We start from the raw sequence: 17,908 nt of genomic DNA, 5'->3' as shown, positions 1-17,908 counted from the left end.
TAATTTTTTCCATGTTGGCAGCCGTTCTCTCCCCCTTCGTGACCCAGCCTTTCTCCCTCTTTTCTCCCCTGCTCAAGCTGGTCCCACCTGCTTCTAAATAACTTACCTCCATTCTCTGTCCTCCATCACCTGTTAACCTGATGCTGCCAGTTGCAAGTTTCTCCTCTTCTGTGCCAGCCAATGGGAGGCAACTTCATGCTATCACTTCCGTGCAATCTGTGTGGATAGTGACACAAACAGCTCCTTTGCTGCCTTTGGTGACGACACAAGAATGCAGTTCAGTCCAATGTTGATCAGAGAAAAGAGTCCTACAGGGAGAAGGCTTCTCAAACTGATGACTTACAGCATGAGATAGAAGAGACTTTGTGGGTTTATTGATAAAATATGTTTTAATTTAATTAAAAAAGCCCAAATTAGACATTGGTTGGCTACATCCATGCCAATCTAGATTCAGACCCAGTTATTGAATGGAGACAGTCCTCATATCCCTACTAGATGATCTTCAGAGAGATTCAACTTGGTGTTAATACTGCTGGATTTTTCATCAGCTTCTCACACTGTGGATCACACTAACTTGCTAGCAAGACTGGCAGAAGTAGGTATCAGCGCTTGGTTCAGATCCAAGGCAATGGTCCAAACTGTTCGGTAGCACCTCATCGCCTCCATGGGTGCTAATCTACAGGGTACCACAAGAATTGATACTGTCACCTATTCTATTCAATATCTACTTCAAACCATGAGAAACAGAAAAAAATGAAGGCAGATAAAGACCTTATGGCCTACCCAGTCTGCTCATCCATGCCATCTACTTTCCCTATCACTCCCTTAGAGATCCTATGGACTTGTCTCAAGCTCTCTTGAATTCAGATACTGTTTTTGTCTCCTCCACTTTCACCAGGAAGCCGTTCGATGAATTCACCACCCTTTCCATGAAGAAGTATTTCCTCAGGTTACTTTTGAGTCTATCCTCTTTCACCTTCATCCTATGCCCCCCCCCCCAATCCCAAAGCTTCCTTTAATTGAAAGAGACTTGCCTCCTATGCATTAATGCCGCAGAGTATTTAAATGTCTCTATCATATCTCTCCTTGCCCGCTTTTCTTCCAAAGTATACATATCGAGATCTTTAAGTCTGTCCCCATACGCTTTATGATGAAGACCACTGACCATTTTAGTAGCCGCCCTCTGCACTGACTCCATTCTGTTTATATCTTTTTGAAGGAGCTTCTCCAGAATTGTACACAATATTCTAAATGAGGTCTCAACAGAGTCTTATACAGGGGCATCATCACCTCCTTTTTCCTACTGGCCATTCCTCTCCCTATGATCCCAAGCATCCTTCTACTTGTTTGTCCACCTTAAGATCATCCCATATGATCACACCCAAGTCCTGCTCCTCTTTTTTGTGCACAAAGGTTCTTCACCCCCTAAACTGTACCATTCCCTTGGGTTTGCAGCCCAACTGTATGACCCTACATTTTGTTTAGCCTTAAATCTAAACTACCACATTCCAGACCATTCCTCTAGCTTTGCTAAGTCCTTCCTTGTGTTATCCACACCATCATGGGTGTCTACCCTATTACAGATTTTGGTACCATCTGCAAAGAGACAAACCTTACCAGACAGCCCTTCAGCAATATTGCTTACAAAAATAACCAGCCCAAGAACTGAACCTCGCAGCACACCACTGGTAACATCCTTTTCCTCAGAATGAGCTCCATTTACCAAGACCCTCTGTCACCTTCCACTCAACCAGTTCCTAACCCAGTCACTTACTTTAGGGCCCATACTGAGGGCACTCAGTTTATTTATTAGTCGGCTATGCTGAACCATGTCAAAGGCTTTGCTAAAATCTAAATACACCACATCTGGTGCTCTCCCTCGATCCAACTCCGTGGTCACCCAGTCAAAGAAATTAATCAGATTTGTCTGACAAGACCTGGCTCTAGTGAAACCATGTTGCCTCGGGTCCTGTAATCCACTAGATTCCAAAAAATTTACTATTAAGAATAGCCATAATGGGCCAGACAAATGGTCAATCTAGCTTAGTATCCTACTTCCAGCAATGACCAATCCAGGTCACAAATATGTGGCAGAAACCCAATTAGTAGCAGCACCCCATGCTGTCAATCCTGGGGCAAGCAGTTGCTTCTCCGTGTCTATCTCAATAGCAGACTATGGACTTTTCCTCCAGCAACTTGTCCAAACCTTTTTTTAAACTCAGATACACTAAGCACTGTTACCACATTCTCGAGTTCCACAGCTTAACTATTCTTTGAATGAAAAAATATTTCCTCCTATTGGTTTTAAAAGTATTTCCATGTAATTTCATTGAGTGTCCCCTGGTCTTTGTACTTTTTCAACGAACGTTTATCTTTGCCAATTTAGAAGTATAAATGTATATTTTCCTGGCGCTGTCACTGAGACCAGGATGCCTTGCCAGTTTGGCTTTTTGGGAGGACAAAAACCACTGGGGTGTTAAGGGGCAGCCTCATCACTGGCTGACTACTTCCGCGACAAGGTGCAAAAGATCAACCTTGAGTTCACTACCAAGCCACCTCCTCCTCTTCACCCTTCAACCCTCTCCCTCAACCAACCAACCCAGACCTCCTTCTCCTCCTTTCCTGATATCTCAGAGGAGGAAACCGCCCGCCTTCTTTCCTCCTCAAAATGCACCACTTGTTCCTCTGATCCCATCCCCGATCAGATACCGCATTCAATTCAAGCTTCTCCTTCTTACCTACAAATGCACTCAGTCTGCTGCCCCTCACTATCTTTCTACCCTCATCTCCCCTTACGTTCCCGCCCGTAACCTCCGTTCACAGGATAAATCCCTCCTCTTGTACCCTTCTCCACCACCGCCAACTCCAGGCTCCGCTCATTCTGCCTCGCCACACCCTATGCTTGGAACAACCTTTCTGAGCCCTTACGCCAAGCCCCCTCCCTGCCCATCTTCAAGTCTTTGCTTAAAGCCCACCTCTTCAATGCTGCGTTCGGCACCTAACCCTTACCGTTCAGTGAATCCAGACTGCCCCAATTTGACTGCCCCTATTGGACCGACCGTTCACTTGTCTATTAGATTGTAAGCTCTTTGAGCAGGGACTGTCTCTCTTTGTTGGATTGTAAAGCGCTGCGTAACCCTAGTAGCGCTCTAGAAATGTTAAGTAGTAGTAGTAGTAGTTTCCTAAAATCTACAATGTAGTAAATTTAAAATGAATTGGAGAAAAGTTTTCTTCACTCAACGTGTAATTAAACTCTGGAATTCGTTGCCAGAGAATGTGGTAAAGGCGGTTAGCTTAGCAGAGTTTAAAAAAGGTTTGGACGGTTTCCTAAAGGAAACGTCCATAGACCGTTATTAAATGAACTTGGGGAAAATCCACTATTTCTGGGATAAGCAGTATAAAATGTTTTGTACTTTTTTGGGATCTTGCCAGGTATTTGTGACCTGGATTGGCCACTGTTGGAAACAGGATGCTGGGCTCAATGGACCTTTGGTCTTTCCCAGTATGGCAATACTTATGTACTTATATAACCTAAATGTGCTTGGTAGCAGGTGGGAATCCTGAAATCGATCTTTAAGCTATTGACATTTATTCTCCTGAAATGGGGAATACACACATATCTGATAGGAATGCCCTAATCCCGCCCAAAATATGCCTAGACCACACCCCTTTTCTATGTGCATGCCACTTGGTATTTAATGGTGCATATCCCGGCTTTGCAAAACGGGAACTTAGATGTTAATGAAAAATAAGTTATTAAGTATGGGTTTATGCATGTCTCAAACACGAATAAGCCCTTCTAAAATGACTGCTATAGCGGAATTAGAAAACCTACAGCAAAGGGCAACATTTGGAGCCTGGGAGTGGGATTTCATTTCATTCTTTACTATATATAAAATGAAAAATATTTCATGTCAATTGCTAGTGCTATGGCTTTTGTTAGCACTTACTCTCTTCCATTATGGTTAATTGACTGCTTAATCTACTCTGTCACTTATGAACTTTAATGCAATACCACTTTGTAATTTTCATTCTGGAAATGCCGATCGCCATTACAGAATAATGTAAGCCACATTGAGCCTGCAAATAGGTGGGAAAATGTGGGATACAAATGCAACAAAGAAATAAATAAATTAATTGTATGGTTGTTGTTACATATAACTGATAATTTTATTTATAGCAGCATTTATATCCCACATTTTCCAAACATGTTTGATTCAATGTGGCTTACAATGGAAGATATCAGAGATAGAGAATTACATTGTATTTTAAGAAGTGGTAATAAAGTTACATTTAAGATGAATATTGGATAAAGAATTACATTTGAGATGAAGTTAGAAAGGAATGTTGTTATGGCTTTGTTTTCAATGAAAGACCTTTTAAATTTAAAAAAAAAGGACAACAAAAATGATAAAAGGGATGGAACATGGAACTCACACGAGGAAAGGCTAAAGAGGTCAGGGCTTTTCAGCTCCCAGAAGAGACAGCTGAGGGGACTATGATAAAGGTCTACAAAAGCCTGTGGAGTGAACAGGTAAACGTGGATCGATTATACAGGACAACCAAAACCAAATCCGTGGTGGAAATCTACCGCTCAGTTTCGACTGGAACCAGAACTGAAATTGTGGCTGTGATCCCCACCCTCCTGTTGCCGCTGCTCCCTCCTGCTGCTGCCAGCTTCCCACCTCCCCGAGAAAAAATTCATTCCCCACCCACCCTGGGCTGCCCAGCAACTCTACCCACCCTTCCCAGGCTTACCTTCCAAAGGCCCTGGCGGTCTAATTGGCTTCTTTGGCACTGGATCATCCTGCATTGCTCCTGCCCCTGGTAGCTCCATATTCCAACACGGAGAACAGGACTTCTCATGATGGGTCAGACAAAAGGTCCATCTAGCCCAGTAGCCTATATTGTTATGGTTTTATGTTCAAACTGCAGAGCCTTCGTTCACTGATCTGGCCCATATCATCAGAATGGGAAGGATACTGCTTTTTTTGCAGTGTAGTGCTTGCTCAAGATAGCTTCATGTAGGGTTACCATATGTCCTCTTTTAAGAGGACATGTCCTCTTTTTGGATGTCTCTAGAGATGTTCTCTAGGATTTTTAATTTTTAGGGAAATGTCCTCTTTTTCTTTTACGTGCCTATGACCAACACATCTATCCACAAACTATCTCTGGCTTATTAGTCAGTCTGGACACATGGGGGTGCTAGAGAGAGAGAGAGAGAGAAAGGCGTTGCTGATCCCCTCTCTGCTCCCCTGCTAGTTGAATCTGTCAAAGGAATATTGTTCATGCAGCACAAATTTAAGCATACGTAATGCAAAGACTTTCACACGTATCTCAGAAGCCAACCAAAGTTGTAGAGTTATTTGCCCTTTTCTGATAAATATGCTTGGGCTCAGACTCAGTCAAACTCAAATCCGGAAGTTCTTGAAAAGTAGATTGTCTCCTGCTGTACTGTAAGTAAGTCACTGCTTGATGTGTGTTCATGAACTACAATTAAATATTTGTTTAGTAAAGGTAGCAACCATTTTGACCTTTTCCGGCCCCCTTTTTTTTTTGTCTCCGCCAATATGGTAACCCTAGTTTCATGGTGTCTATAGAGAAAGGACAGTGCCTTCCAGAGTGTCACTATGAGAAGAACAGCACCTCCCCCAGGGCAGCATCTGCTCTACTTCCACCCTTATCAGCAGGTGAATTAAGCGCCACCTACAGGACAAAACCTCTGTTAGCGCCACCCCCATACTTTTCACGATCCTTATCCTACAGAACAGGTGCATATGAGGGGTTGGGGAAATGAACATCAGAAAGCTTACCTCTCTCTTCTGATCACGAAAAAGAGCACAAATAGGAAAAATACAGAGACCATAGTCGTCAGCAGCATTGTTGGAACAGAGAAATCCACATCTGAGGCACCTGATAAAGAAAGAAAGACTCAATTAAAAAACGTAGCTTGCCTGGCTTTACAGTTGATGGAAAACTTAAAGCTGTACATATACTAGCAAAAGGTGGAAGGATGTGTGTGTGTGTTTTCTGTAGGTAAAGGGGTCTGGGGGTGTCTAACTGGTATAGGAAGGGGATGTATGTGTGTTGACTTTGGGTAAAGAGGTTTGGGAGTTTGTAACTGGCATTGGCATTAGAGTTCCCCCAATACTGGAGTTGCCAAATATTCATCTGTCTTTTGACAATTGCAGGACACATTTATAGAAGTCTGTCCAGCCTTGGCCGTGGGTCCCACTACTCTTGCACAACATAACACCTCAACAGCCATGCTGAGTTTCCATCCACTTTCTGTTTAGGCATCCCGTGTGTATCCCAATGCATTCTTCAATTCCCTCACAGTTTTTGACTCCACCACCTGTCCTGGAAGGGTGTTTCAGGTATCCACTACATATTCTGTGAAAAAGTGTTTCCTGAAGTTACTCCTAAGTGTAGGTTCCTGCAACCTTAATTCATGTCCTCTAGTTCTACCTCCCCTATGTCTCTGGAAGAGGTTTGTTTGTATATTAATATTTTTCAAGTAGTAACATATCTCCTCTACGTATACATATTCTGGTCTTCTATTCCCTTCTCACACATCCTTTGGCACAAACTTTTTACTATTTTTGTTGGCCTCCAAAACTAGACACGGTACTCCAAGTGGGACATCACCAACTTCTACAGGAGCATCAACACCTCCTTTCTTCTGCTGGTTATTCCTCTCTCCATGCAGCCTAGCTTTCTTCTGGCAAAAGCCAGTGCCTTGTCACATTGTTTTGTCACCTTATGATCTTCAGATGTTATCACCCCAAAGTCTCCTCTCCTGATCCATGTGTGTCAGTCTCTTGCCCCATAGTGCATACTGCTCTTTTGGATTTCTACACCCCATCAAAAGAGTTACATACTAGATGATATTCTACAAAGGGGTTGACATCCCAGAATACTTGGATAGCAGTATTGAAATAACACCCCTTTCATTGACAAAGCGTTTTCTAATTTTCCCTAAGTGACCACCTGAAACAAATGGCACCTCCCAGAGTTTGGAAGGAGATCAGAGACAAAACAAAGCTGACCGTTGAGAATTTCTTGGAGACTTTGGTCTATCCACATGTGCATGAAAAGACAACTACAGTGTCGCAACAGGTTGACATTTGGAATACACACTTTGCCAAGACCGTACAGAAAACAGCACCACTAAAAAAGGTCTTATGCCCCACTCACAAACGCTCACCTTGGTTTCCTCCAGAACTTTGGACCCTTAAGCATGAAGGCGATAAACTGGAAACACTTGACAAAGTACCATCAAGACTTAACAGGAGCCAAAAAAAACCCAATATTTATCTCGGTGTATTGCACAGGCTGCCAATTCAACCAAGCAGCTGTTCAGTATAGTAAACAGCCTACTGCAACCCCCACAACAGAACCAGCCTGCCCAGTCTAAACTGAACGGCAATGATTTTGCTGCATACTTTGCCAACAAAATTTTTTTTAAGTCTCCACCAGGATTTACAGGCAATCCCACCCAGTGCCCAACCAGTCAACCAGGGGTGCACAAACTCACCCCCTCCTAACAAAGACAGATGGGGAATAACATGTATAGAATGTTTGTATGCTTGGGAAGCTGCCAGGTGCCCTTGACCTGGATTGGCCGCTGTCGGGGACAGGATGCTGGGCTTGATGGGCCTTTGGTCTTTTCCCAGTATGGCATTACTTATGTACTTTTAACCTAATGACAGAGGAGAGCCTTGACAAAATCCTAAGAGACCTTCAACCAACTACCTGCTCCCTCGATCCTTGCCCATCAAAGATAGTGCAGCAGGCAAGTATGGGCCTCATAGAAGGCACCACAAAAATTGTGAACTCATGGGCAACTACCAACAGCATTAAAAAGGGCAGTGGAGAAGAGCTTGAAAGCTTCATAAGACCTGGGTAGGGAGTTGAATATCCAGACTGTGGCTGAACAAGTTTAATTTCAAAATGAAGGTAACGCTTCAGTTGTCTCTGCCAGGAAATCTCTAGGCTGGGGCTTAACTACTATTGGAAAAGCTATGATGGATTCTACGGGTGTCTTAAGCAAACCTTTAGAGATAACCCTAGAGACAATTTGGCAAGCAATTACAGATTTAACAAAGGTAATGGTTCCAACTCTGACTGAGTTGAGAAAGGAAGGTACAGAAATGCCTGGTAATTTGGAGAATTTGTCAGGTAGCTACAACAATCTTTTTCTCGTACACTTTGGAAAGCTCATTTGACTCTTATATGCTGCTTTTGGATATTATGGTCAATGATTTCTCTAATTTGCATTATAAAGTATATGAAACCTGACCCCCCCCCCCCCAAACAAAAAATGTGTTCTGGCATAAAGTTGAAGGAGGGAGGATTTTTTTTTGGGGGGGGGGGTGGGGGGTCATTAAGGAGACAGAGCTGGTATTGACAGCCTGGTGAGAGAATCAGGACCTAGCCCAGCCCATGAGTGTTGAGATAGTAGCTGTACCAGGCGTGGTTGCATTTTTTCCCCAGGTGATGGCATCACTCCACTCGCTCCAGATGACACTGTTACCACAATACTTGTTAATCTTGCTGCGGACTTGAAATGTGTATTGCTTCTCAGGGTCCACGCTGGGATAGGAGAAGTCAAACGTGTTCACATTCTGCTCCTGAGGGAAAAAACAAAGTAGGGGGGGCATTAAAATGTGTCCGGACTCTGGTGAGGGCATGAACATAGTAGTACAAGGCAATGGTTCTCCACCTGGTCCTCTGGAACTATCTGTGTAGTCTGCTGTCAGCACATCTACCATGAATCTGCAAGAAATAGCTTTGCATAAACTGGAAGGAATGCACAGAATCTGATAGATGTTCACTAGGCCTGACCTTCAGCTGCCAGCAGTCACCGGGTTTTAGGTGGAATTAAGCTGAGATACTCTATGCCTGGGTCTGACACGGAATATCCAGGTCATTGCTGTCATACGGATGTTAACTGGGCACCTGCCCGTATTCAGACCGATGTCCAGTTAGCTCAGGACAGATTTTTTGCTTTCTAACCTTATGCACTTTCATAACCGATTAGTGGATATCAACTCAATAGTCCAAGTGACTCTTCTTTGGGTTCCTTCTACATTTATGAGAACAAGCGCTAACAGAGATCATCATAATGAGCAGAAAAGAACTGTTTTTTTTAATCCCCCCTCACTTCCCCCCTACCCCAGGGACCAGGTTACCCACTCCCCTGTCTCTGCAATAGATAGACCAGAGGAAAATAGTCTCTACGCTCTGTTTATTCCCAGGTCTCTCCTTATTCTCATACCTACATGTCTTAGTAAATGTAGTTTCTGTATCTCACTTTAGTGCTATTAAGTGTGAAAACCCAGAAATCACTCACAGTCTGCAGTGTAGCTCCTCAGCAGTTTTCCATTTAGGTGCTATGGAAACAATTGTGCCTCATCTTTCATGAGGTTTGGCTGTTTCAGTCCCAACAAGCCATACTCTGATTTTCTCAACAGTGCTGTTCCCAATAAGTTTAATCTGGTCACAGCAGTGGCGTAGCCAAGGGTGGGCTTGGGTGGGCCTGGTTCAGGCCCACCCAGTAGCAGCATACCTATGATGTGGCTGGCAGGGATCCCCAAAGCCCTACCAGCTGAAAACTCCCAACAAGTGTCCCTCCTGCATACCTTGTAAGTAGCAGCAGATCTTCGCCACACCGGCCCCACAGCCTTCCCTCTGATGTATTTCTGCCTAGGTGGAAACAGGAAGTTGCAGCAGAGGGAAGGGTGTGGGGCCAACATGAGCAGTTTGTATTAGTTGCTGCTCGCAGCTGGTGAAAATATGCTATTTAAAAGGTATACAGGAGAGGGAGGGATGTTTGAGAGACCTTATGGCATGCAGGTGAGAGAAGGAGAGACCAAATCACCTGTGGGACGGGGAGAGGTTCTTCTGCCCACCCATCTTGGGCCCAGGCCCACCCAAAATTGGGTGTCTGGCTTTGCTCCTGGGTCACAGTGCCACCAAATGTGGAAAAACCTTCCTCCCAAGGACCATCCCCCCAGCAAGAGTTTCCCTCAGTTCCATAAAATTTGGCTGCTCTATCCAGTGTGAAGAATAACCTGTAAAGCAACATCCTGGGTGGTGTACAATGAGTAGAAGTAAATCGAGTTTTCACTCGTTCTGAAACTACATAGACTAGGGGACACTCGAGGAAGTTACATGGAAATAGGAGGAAATATTTTTCACTCAACGAACAGTTAAGCTCTGGAACTCTTTGCCGGAGGTGGTAACAGCGGTTAGCGTATCTGGATTTAAAAAAGGTTTGGACAAATTCCTAGAGGAAAACTCCATAGTTTGCTATTGAGACCAATATGAGGGAAGCCATTGCTTGCCCTGGGATTGGTAGCATGGTATGTTGCTACTCTGGAATCTTGCTATTCATTATGATATATAGAAGGCCATTATAGCTAGTATGAGACTAGACAACATAAGAGTAGCCATATTGGGTCAGACCAATGGTCCATCTAGCCCAGTATCCTGTTTCCAAACAGTAGCCAAGCCATCCCAAGCCTTGCTGCCAGGCCTCTTCATAATGTGGGACTTAAGTACAGAAGTACTGACTTCCCAATTGGCCAGGAATGGCATTTAAGCGTCTAACCATGGATATTCAGCGGGAGATAACCGGTTATCTGCTGCTGAATATCTTGCTTAGTGGTTAGCTGTACAACATAGCCAATGAGGTGTGGATATTCAGAGCCAATCCGGTTGACTATGCTGAGTGATCAAAATAGGCCACTTAAATAGCAGGCTTATCGTTGACCGCTAAAAAGTTAAGCAGTTAGCGCTGAATGCTGGCGTAGCCGGTTAACTTTTTAGTGGCCAAAATAAACCCCGATAGTCAATGCTGGTCGCCGGAAATGACCTGGGTTTAATGACCTGTGTTGCACCTGTTGACTGATGATTATGCAATACATTCATCCATTTATAATAAGATATTAGGCTGCCCTTCAGGGTAGTTTATGAAACCAAAAAAAGCACAGGGAAACAGAGGAAAGAAGAGAGAAATCAGGCCCAAGGCTTACAAGTCATCTGTTATCTTTGAGACCCTGCCCAAAACAAAGCTATAATTCGTAGCTTCTGCCCATAGGCGTAGTTTGACTGTTTCATTTGGGGGGGGGGGGGGCAAAGGATTGGCGGAGCTTATTAGCATATTCATTTGCATATATACATATGGAAATTAATATGCTAATATGGAGGAAGGAATTGAAATTTACAGGCAAAATATCACAGATGCACATTTCAAAAAGCTGACATATTTCAATTAATAAATTCTGTATCTACCTTTGTTGTCTGATCATTTAGTTTTTCTATTCGCTTTGGTCCCAGTGTCTTCTGTTTTATGCAGTGTCTTCTTTCCAGTAGGCTTCCCTCTGCTCCCCACCCTCCCAGTCCCATCCATCTCTTGCTCCTTCCCTCTGCTCCCCACCCCTCCCAGTCCCATCCATCTTCTGTTCCTTCCCTCTGCTCACCATCCCTCCGTCCCATCCATCTTCTGCTCCTTCCCTCTGCTGTGCCTGACCTCTCCCAATCCCATCCATCTCCTGGTCCATCCCTCCACTCCCCACCCCTCCCAGTCCCATCCATCTTCCCTCTGCTCCCCACCCCTCCCAGTCCCATCCATCTTCCATCTGCTGCCCTTCCCCCCCCCCCCGGCGCGAGGTCCAAGATTGTGACTCCGTCTACCCCCTCTCTTCCTCCCTCCCTCCCTTCCTCTGGCGCAGGCAGCAGTCTTTTCCAGCGTTCCTGGCAGCGGTAGCGTTGTACACGCTGCCTTCGGTCTGCCCTGAAAGCCTTCTGTTCAAGTTCCTGTTCCCACCTATGCGGGAACAGGAACTTGAAGAGAAGGCTTCGGGGCAGAGCCAAAGGCAGCGTGTACAACGCTACTGCTGCCAGGAACGCTGGAAAAGACTGCTGCCTGCGCCAGAGGAAGGGAGGAAGAGAGAGGGGTAGACGGACACGCTCCTCTCCGTCCGCTTGGCTTTCCTGCCCTCTCTGTCTGCGTCCAGCCTGAAAGGAAATGACGTCAGAGGAAGGTGGGACGCAGTCAGAAAGGGCAGGGAAGCCAAGCGGACGGAGAGGAGCGCGTGCCTGCTTGTTTTTTTTTTTTTACTGGCGCGGCGCCCCCCCCCCCCCCCCCCCCCGTCTACGCCCATGCTTCTGCCTCTGCTGTGCTCCCTCGGTCTATCTCCTGCTCTTGTGTGCCAGGACCGTGCGATCGATCGGGTGTTAACGCGTTAACTCTGCTCTGTCACAGGAAGAAAACGCCGATCCGTGACCGGCAGCAGAGCAGAATTAACGCGTTAACACTTGATAACCCAGGTCCCGGCACAGAAGCAGGAGACCAATCAGCTTGTGCTTATTATGCCTCTCCTTCCGAAGCACCCCTGTGAGTTTGCCGTGGTTCACAATTTGGAAAACGCTGAGCTAAAGACTACAAATAAAATCTGTATTTATTTAGAAATAAAATAATCCTGGATCTATAGGAATTATAAAGTGTTTGCTGAGCCTAATAGTGTTGGAAGAAAAATGTTAGCAAAAGGGTCTGGTTTGTATGTGAGGAGGTGAGAGAGAGAGAGCTGTGATATTTGCTACCTGCCATCTTGGGCGCATTCTCTGAATTCAATTCAAGAATTGAAGCGGTGCAAAGAAAAGCTACGAGAATGGTAAGGGATTTGCGTTACAAGACGTATGAGGAGAGACTTGATGACCTGAACATGTATACTCTGGAAGAAAGGAGAAACAGGGGTGATATGATACAGACGTTCAAATATTTGAAAAGTATTAATCCGCAAACAAACCTTTTCCGGAGGTGTGAAGGCGGTAGAACGAGAGGACATGAAATGAGATTGAAGGGGGGCAAACTCAAGAAAAATGTCAGGAAGTATTTTTTCACGGAGAGAGTAGTGGATGCTTGGAATTCCCTCCCGCGGGAGGTGGTGGAAATGAAAACGGTAACAGAATTCAAACACGTGTGGGATATACATCAAGGAATCCTGTTCAGAAGGAATGGATCCTAAGGAGCTTAGCCGAGATTGGGTGGCAGAGCCAGCCAGTGGTGGGAGGCGAGGATAGTGCTGGGCAGACTTATACGGTCTGTGCCCTGAAGAGGACAGGTACAAATCAAAGTAGGGTATACACAAAAAGTAGCACATATGAGTTTGCCTTGTTGGGCAGACTGGATGGACCATGCAGGTCTTTTTCTGCCGTCATTTACTATGTTACTATGTAAATAGCCTGGTACCTAATTAAGAAGTTAGGAGACGAATGCAAAGAAGTGGACTCTGCGGTGAGGCCCTTAAGAGCCCCTTCTTATCTGAGCACACCACCCGAACTCTCATCCATTCTCTCATTACCTCTCGCCTTGACTACTGCAACCTACTCCTCACTGGCCTCCCACTTAGCCATCTATCCCCCCCTTCAGTCTGTTCAGAACTCTGCTGCACGTCTTATATTCCGCCAGAACCGGTACACTCATATCACCCCTCTCCTCAAGTCACTTCACTGGCTTCCGATCAGCTACTGCATACAGTTTAAGCTTCTCCTATTAACCTACAAATGCACTCGATCTACAGCCCCTCCCTACCTATCTACCCTCAACTCGCCTTATATTCCTACCCGTAACCTCCGTTCTCAAGACAAATCCCTCCTGTCGGTACCCTTCTCCACCACCGCCAACTCCAGGCTCCGCCCTTTCTGCCTCGCCTCACCCCATGCCTGGAATAAACTCCCTGAGCCCATACGCCAGGCCCCCTCCCTGCCCATCTTCAAAGCCTTGCTAAAAGCTCACCTCTTCAATGTTGCCTTCGGCACCTAACCATCATACCTCTATTCAGGAAATCTGGACTGCCCCTACTTGACATTTCGCCCATTAGATTGTAAGCTCCTTGGAGCAGGGACTGTCCTTTTTTGTTAATCTGTACAGCGCTGCGTAACCCCAGTAGCGCTCTAGAAATGTTAAGTAGTAGTAGTAGTAGTAGTAGTGGATGAACAAGGTTCACAGCACAAAACAAAGCTTTATTTGGCCCCAGAATCCACATTACCCCTGCAGGCTTACAGTAGCACATCCTCTATTCACAGGTGGGAACATAGGTTGGAGACCTCCCTCCGCCCTCCTGTTTCTCTCTACCTCTGGGTCTCACCTTCTGAGTCAGGTCCCTCAGCAATATTCCTATTAAGGTGGACTGGACTGTTGTCCCCAAGGAGGATCAGGGATTTTTCCAATATCTCCATCACACACTCCCCCCTCAGCTCAACTTTCTTGGGTTGAGCAACTGGTCTTCCTTCCAGGCCTCCACTGATCCTTGCCTGCCCTAACTGACACCTCACAGGTGGAGGGTTGATGGCTCACGAACCAGTGCATCACTCTGGTATTGATCTCTCTGTTTCAAACTTTCCGCTTCATTGCCTGATGGTCTCTTTCTGAGGCTCATTTGTATTTCATTAATTCTGAAATGCTTCCATGCCCATCTTTGTATCGCTCCATGGTGCGACCGCATCTGAAATATTGTGTTCAATTCTGGTCGCCACATCTCAAAAAAGATAAAGTGGAATTAGAAAAATGCAGAGAAGGGCGACAAAAACGATAAAGGGGATGGGACGACTTCCCTATGAGGAAAGGCTAAAGCAGCTAGGGCTCTTCAGCTTGGAGAAAAGGCGGCTGAGGGGAGATATGATAGAGGTCTATAAAATAATGAGTGGAGTTGAACGGGTAGATGTGAAGCGTCTGTTCACGCTTTCCAAAAATACTAGGACTAGGGGCATTTGATGAAGCTAGAATGTAGTAAATTTAAAATGAGTCAGAGAAACTTTTTCTTCACTCAACATGGTGGACGGGGTTAAGAAGACTGCGACTGCATACAAGACTGCACAGTAGTTTAACGGCAGTAAGATAAGTAACCCTCATAATTTACTATAAATCTTTGAAGGTTTTTTTTAGGGTTACAGTATAGAGAAGAGGTTTTTCAGCCAGTGAAGATCAGGCAGTGCTCCGTAAAGTTGGATTCAACAAAAGGAGTATGTGCCTGGGTTTGAGGGTTTTCCTCTTTAATAAAATACCTAATTAGACACCACATGATTAATAGAGGTCACTACATTTTGATTTGGTTTTTGAGACTAACAGACCATCTACGTGCTCTAGATTATTATTTTTAGAACTTTTCTAGCACTTATGTACTTCTGCCCAGTATTTCCTTTATTTATTTTATTTATTTATTGCATTTGTATCCCACATTTTCCCACCTCTTTGCAGGCTCAATGTGGCTTACAATACATCATGAATAGTGGAAATATATAAGAAAACAGACATTTAGTATTACAGAAAGATCTTGGATGACATGATAATGATAAAGCATGATAGTAATATAACAAGCAAATATCGTAAGGCAGTTCTGGATATATGTGTAGGAGTTCACATTTGTTGATCTCAACTCAGCACCACTCTTTCGATGGTCTTTGGTCTGACCCAGCAGGATGGCCTATCTTATGCATAAAGCTTCTGATTTTTGCTTATAAAACCCTTTCCTCGGCTCTGATGACACCACCCTGCAACTGCTGTCACAGCCAGGTGACGTTATCAGAGCCAGCCACTGTGAGCAGGGCCGGTCTTAGCAAGTGCCCTGTGCAGACCAATTTGATGGAGCCCCACCTCAGCTCCGCCCCCACCCTAGCTCCACCATAGCTCCGCCCCACCATAGCTCCACCCCCACCCTAGCTCCAGGGCCAGCCATCCCCTCTGAGCTCCAGGACCATCCCCCCCTCCCGCCAAGCTCCAAGGCCCGGCCCCCCCTCCAAGCTCCAGGGCTCCTCCCTCCTTCCCAGCTCCAAGTCCCCTCTCCCTGCCAATTCCAAGGCCTCCCTCCCTCCCTCCCTCCCTGCCAGCTCCAAGGCTCCCCACCTTCCAAGACCTCCCTCCCTCCGAGGCTTCCCTCCCCTCCCTCTGAATTTAAAAAGTTACCTCGTCGGATTACAGGCAGCGGCAGGAGTGAAAAGCGTGCGAGCTGCTCGGCGCTTCAGAAGCCTTCCTTTCCCTCTCTCAGCTCTGGTCCCGCCCTCATTTCCTGTTTCCATGAGGGCGGGACCAGAGCTGAAAGAGGGAAAGGAAGGCTCCTGAAGCGCCAAGCAGCTCGCACGCTTTTCACTCCTGCTGCTGCCTGGCTGTAAACCGATGAGGTAACTTTTAAAATTCAGAGGGAGGGGGACTGGAACTCGGGCGGTCGGGGGCGCACCGCACGGGGCCCCCTTGAGCGTGAGGCCCTATGTGGTCACCTCGCCCTAAGACCGGCCCTGACTGTGAGGGTCCCTCAGCAGTGGCACGAGCTTCTCCTCTCACTTCTGCTGCTCTCTGTTTCACCAGCTCTGCCACTAGCACTAGAAAGGCTCTGAAACAAGAGAAAAGGCACTTCCTGTTCTCCCACTTCATAACTTCCTGCAGTGTTAGCTACAGAGTCCCAGACACTTCCTGTTCCCCCATTTCAAACTCTCCCACAGTGAAAACTGCAGAGTCCCAGACACTTCCTGTCATAGGTGCCATTGGAGCCGACTCTGTGGGTGCTGTGGGTGTTTGAGCACCCCCAATATTGAGAAAATTCCTTTTATGTGTCCAGGGAGGGGTTATTTCCATTGGGATTAGCACCCCCAATAATTTTGAAAAGTTGGCTCCTTTGATAGGCGCTGACTCTGTGGGTGCTCAAGCACCCCCAATAATTTGGGGCATTGGTGTAAAGTGCCCATGTTTAGGTACTACTGGCTCCCCTCCCGCTCCTTGCCCTACATCGCTGTCCTTCAATTTTCTGGGCTGCTGGCAGCATCAGTAAGGTAAACACACTACCTTCAGCGGCCCACAAGCTTTCCCTCTGCTACAGTTTCCTGTCCCATATAAGTGGGAGGCTGCAACAGAGGGAGAGCTTTTAAGGATCCCAAAGGCACTGTGTCTACCTCATTGATGCTGTCGTCAGCCCAGAAAACTGAAGAAGGGTAGCAGTACAGGGAGCCACAACAGGCAACGTTGAAAAGCTGAAGTCAATAATTAAGTCTACTCTGCTCTCTCCTCCGTGCAGCTATCGGTCATCCCCATTCACACAAAAGAAAGCAAGCAAACCTATGAGCTGCTCTACCTACCCTGTTGTTCTTTATTGTTGTTAACATTTTGATTTGATCTCGCTTATTTTTTCCAAACATGCCGACTTTGCAGCATACGGATGTACACAGGGGAAGTATTAGCTAATTAATTCTAAACTGTAAACCATTGTGTCATTTGGAAGGGCTGATTATAGGGATTCTCTGTATTTGTGCAGAGATGTTTTCACCTCGTAAAGAGCCACCAAAACAGATATCATGTTATGAGAATCAGGTGCTTAAAAATCAGACTTACTATTTATAACTACAATAAAAAAGAAAACCCACAAAAAACATTAATTAGGTTGTGACCTGGGAGCATTTAACATATTTTTTTCCCCCTGTGCCTACATCAAAAGAAAAAGATGGCATGTGGGAACTTGCTCCTTTTTGTTTTGTGGAATTCAGTGGTTATTATAAAAATAAACTTGCCTTTTTTATGACTGTTATTTCACAGATAGGTATTGAATAATGAGGAAAGGGCTTCCTTCATGCAGAGGTTCTGTCCAGAGGAAGTCTAAATGTGCCAACATTGTCCAGTTCAGCACACTGTTAGCCAACAAGTTCATACAAAGTTAATTAAGTTCAGTGGAAAATAAATCTGTTGACTCAGGCTGCCTGCTGTGTGAATATTCCATTAGTATTGCTACCAAGTATTACATATTAAGGGCATTTACTTTAAACTATATTTTAATTAATTTATCCAGTCCGTACATGCACATAGTTTTGCTTTTTAAACCCAAAGGTGAATTTTAAGGGTGGTTGAATAATTAGGTAT

The 17,908-nt window shown here is 45.4% G+C and overlaps 1 protein-coding gene across 1 annotated transcript in view; it reads right to left on the bottom strand.

Annotated features, from left to right (window-relative positions):
* Positions 1 to 17,908, bottom strand: part of IL2RG (interleukin 2 receptor subunit gamma) — a 45,715-nt gene that overhangs the window by 3,163 nt on the left and 24,644 nt on the right. The window contains exons 5-6 of the mRNA XM_030210297.1: positions 8,471 to 8,633; positions 5,814 to 5,913 (exon numbers count right to left, since the gene is read on the bottom strand). Of these exons, the coding sequence (XP_030066157.1) occupies positions 5,814 to 5,913; positions 8,471 to 8,633 (263 nt within the window). The remainder of the gene's footprint in view (positions 1 to 5,813; positions 5,914 to 8,470; positions 8,634 to 17,908) is intronic.

Source organism: Microcaecilia unicolor, chromosome 7 (genome assembly GCF_901765095.1).
Source record: "Microcaecilia unicolor chromosome 7, aMicUni1.1, whole genome shotgun sequence".
NCBI classification, from domain to species: Eukaryota; Metazoa; Chordata; class Amphibia; order Gymnophiona; family Siphonopidae; genus Microcaecilia; species Microcaecilia unicolor.
This window is presented reverse-complemented; position numbering and strand designations above follow the sequence as displayed.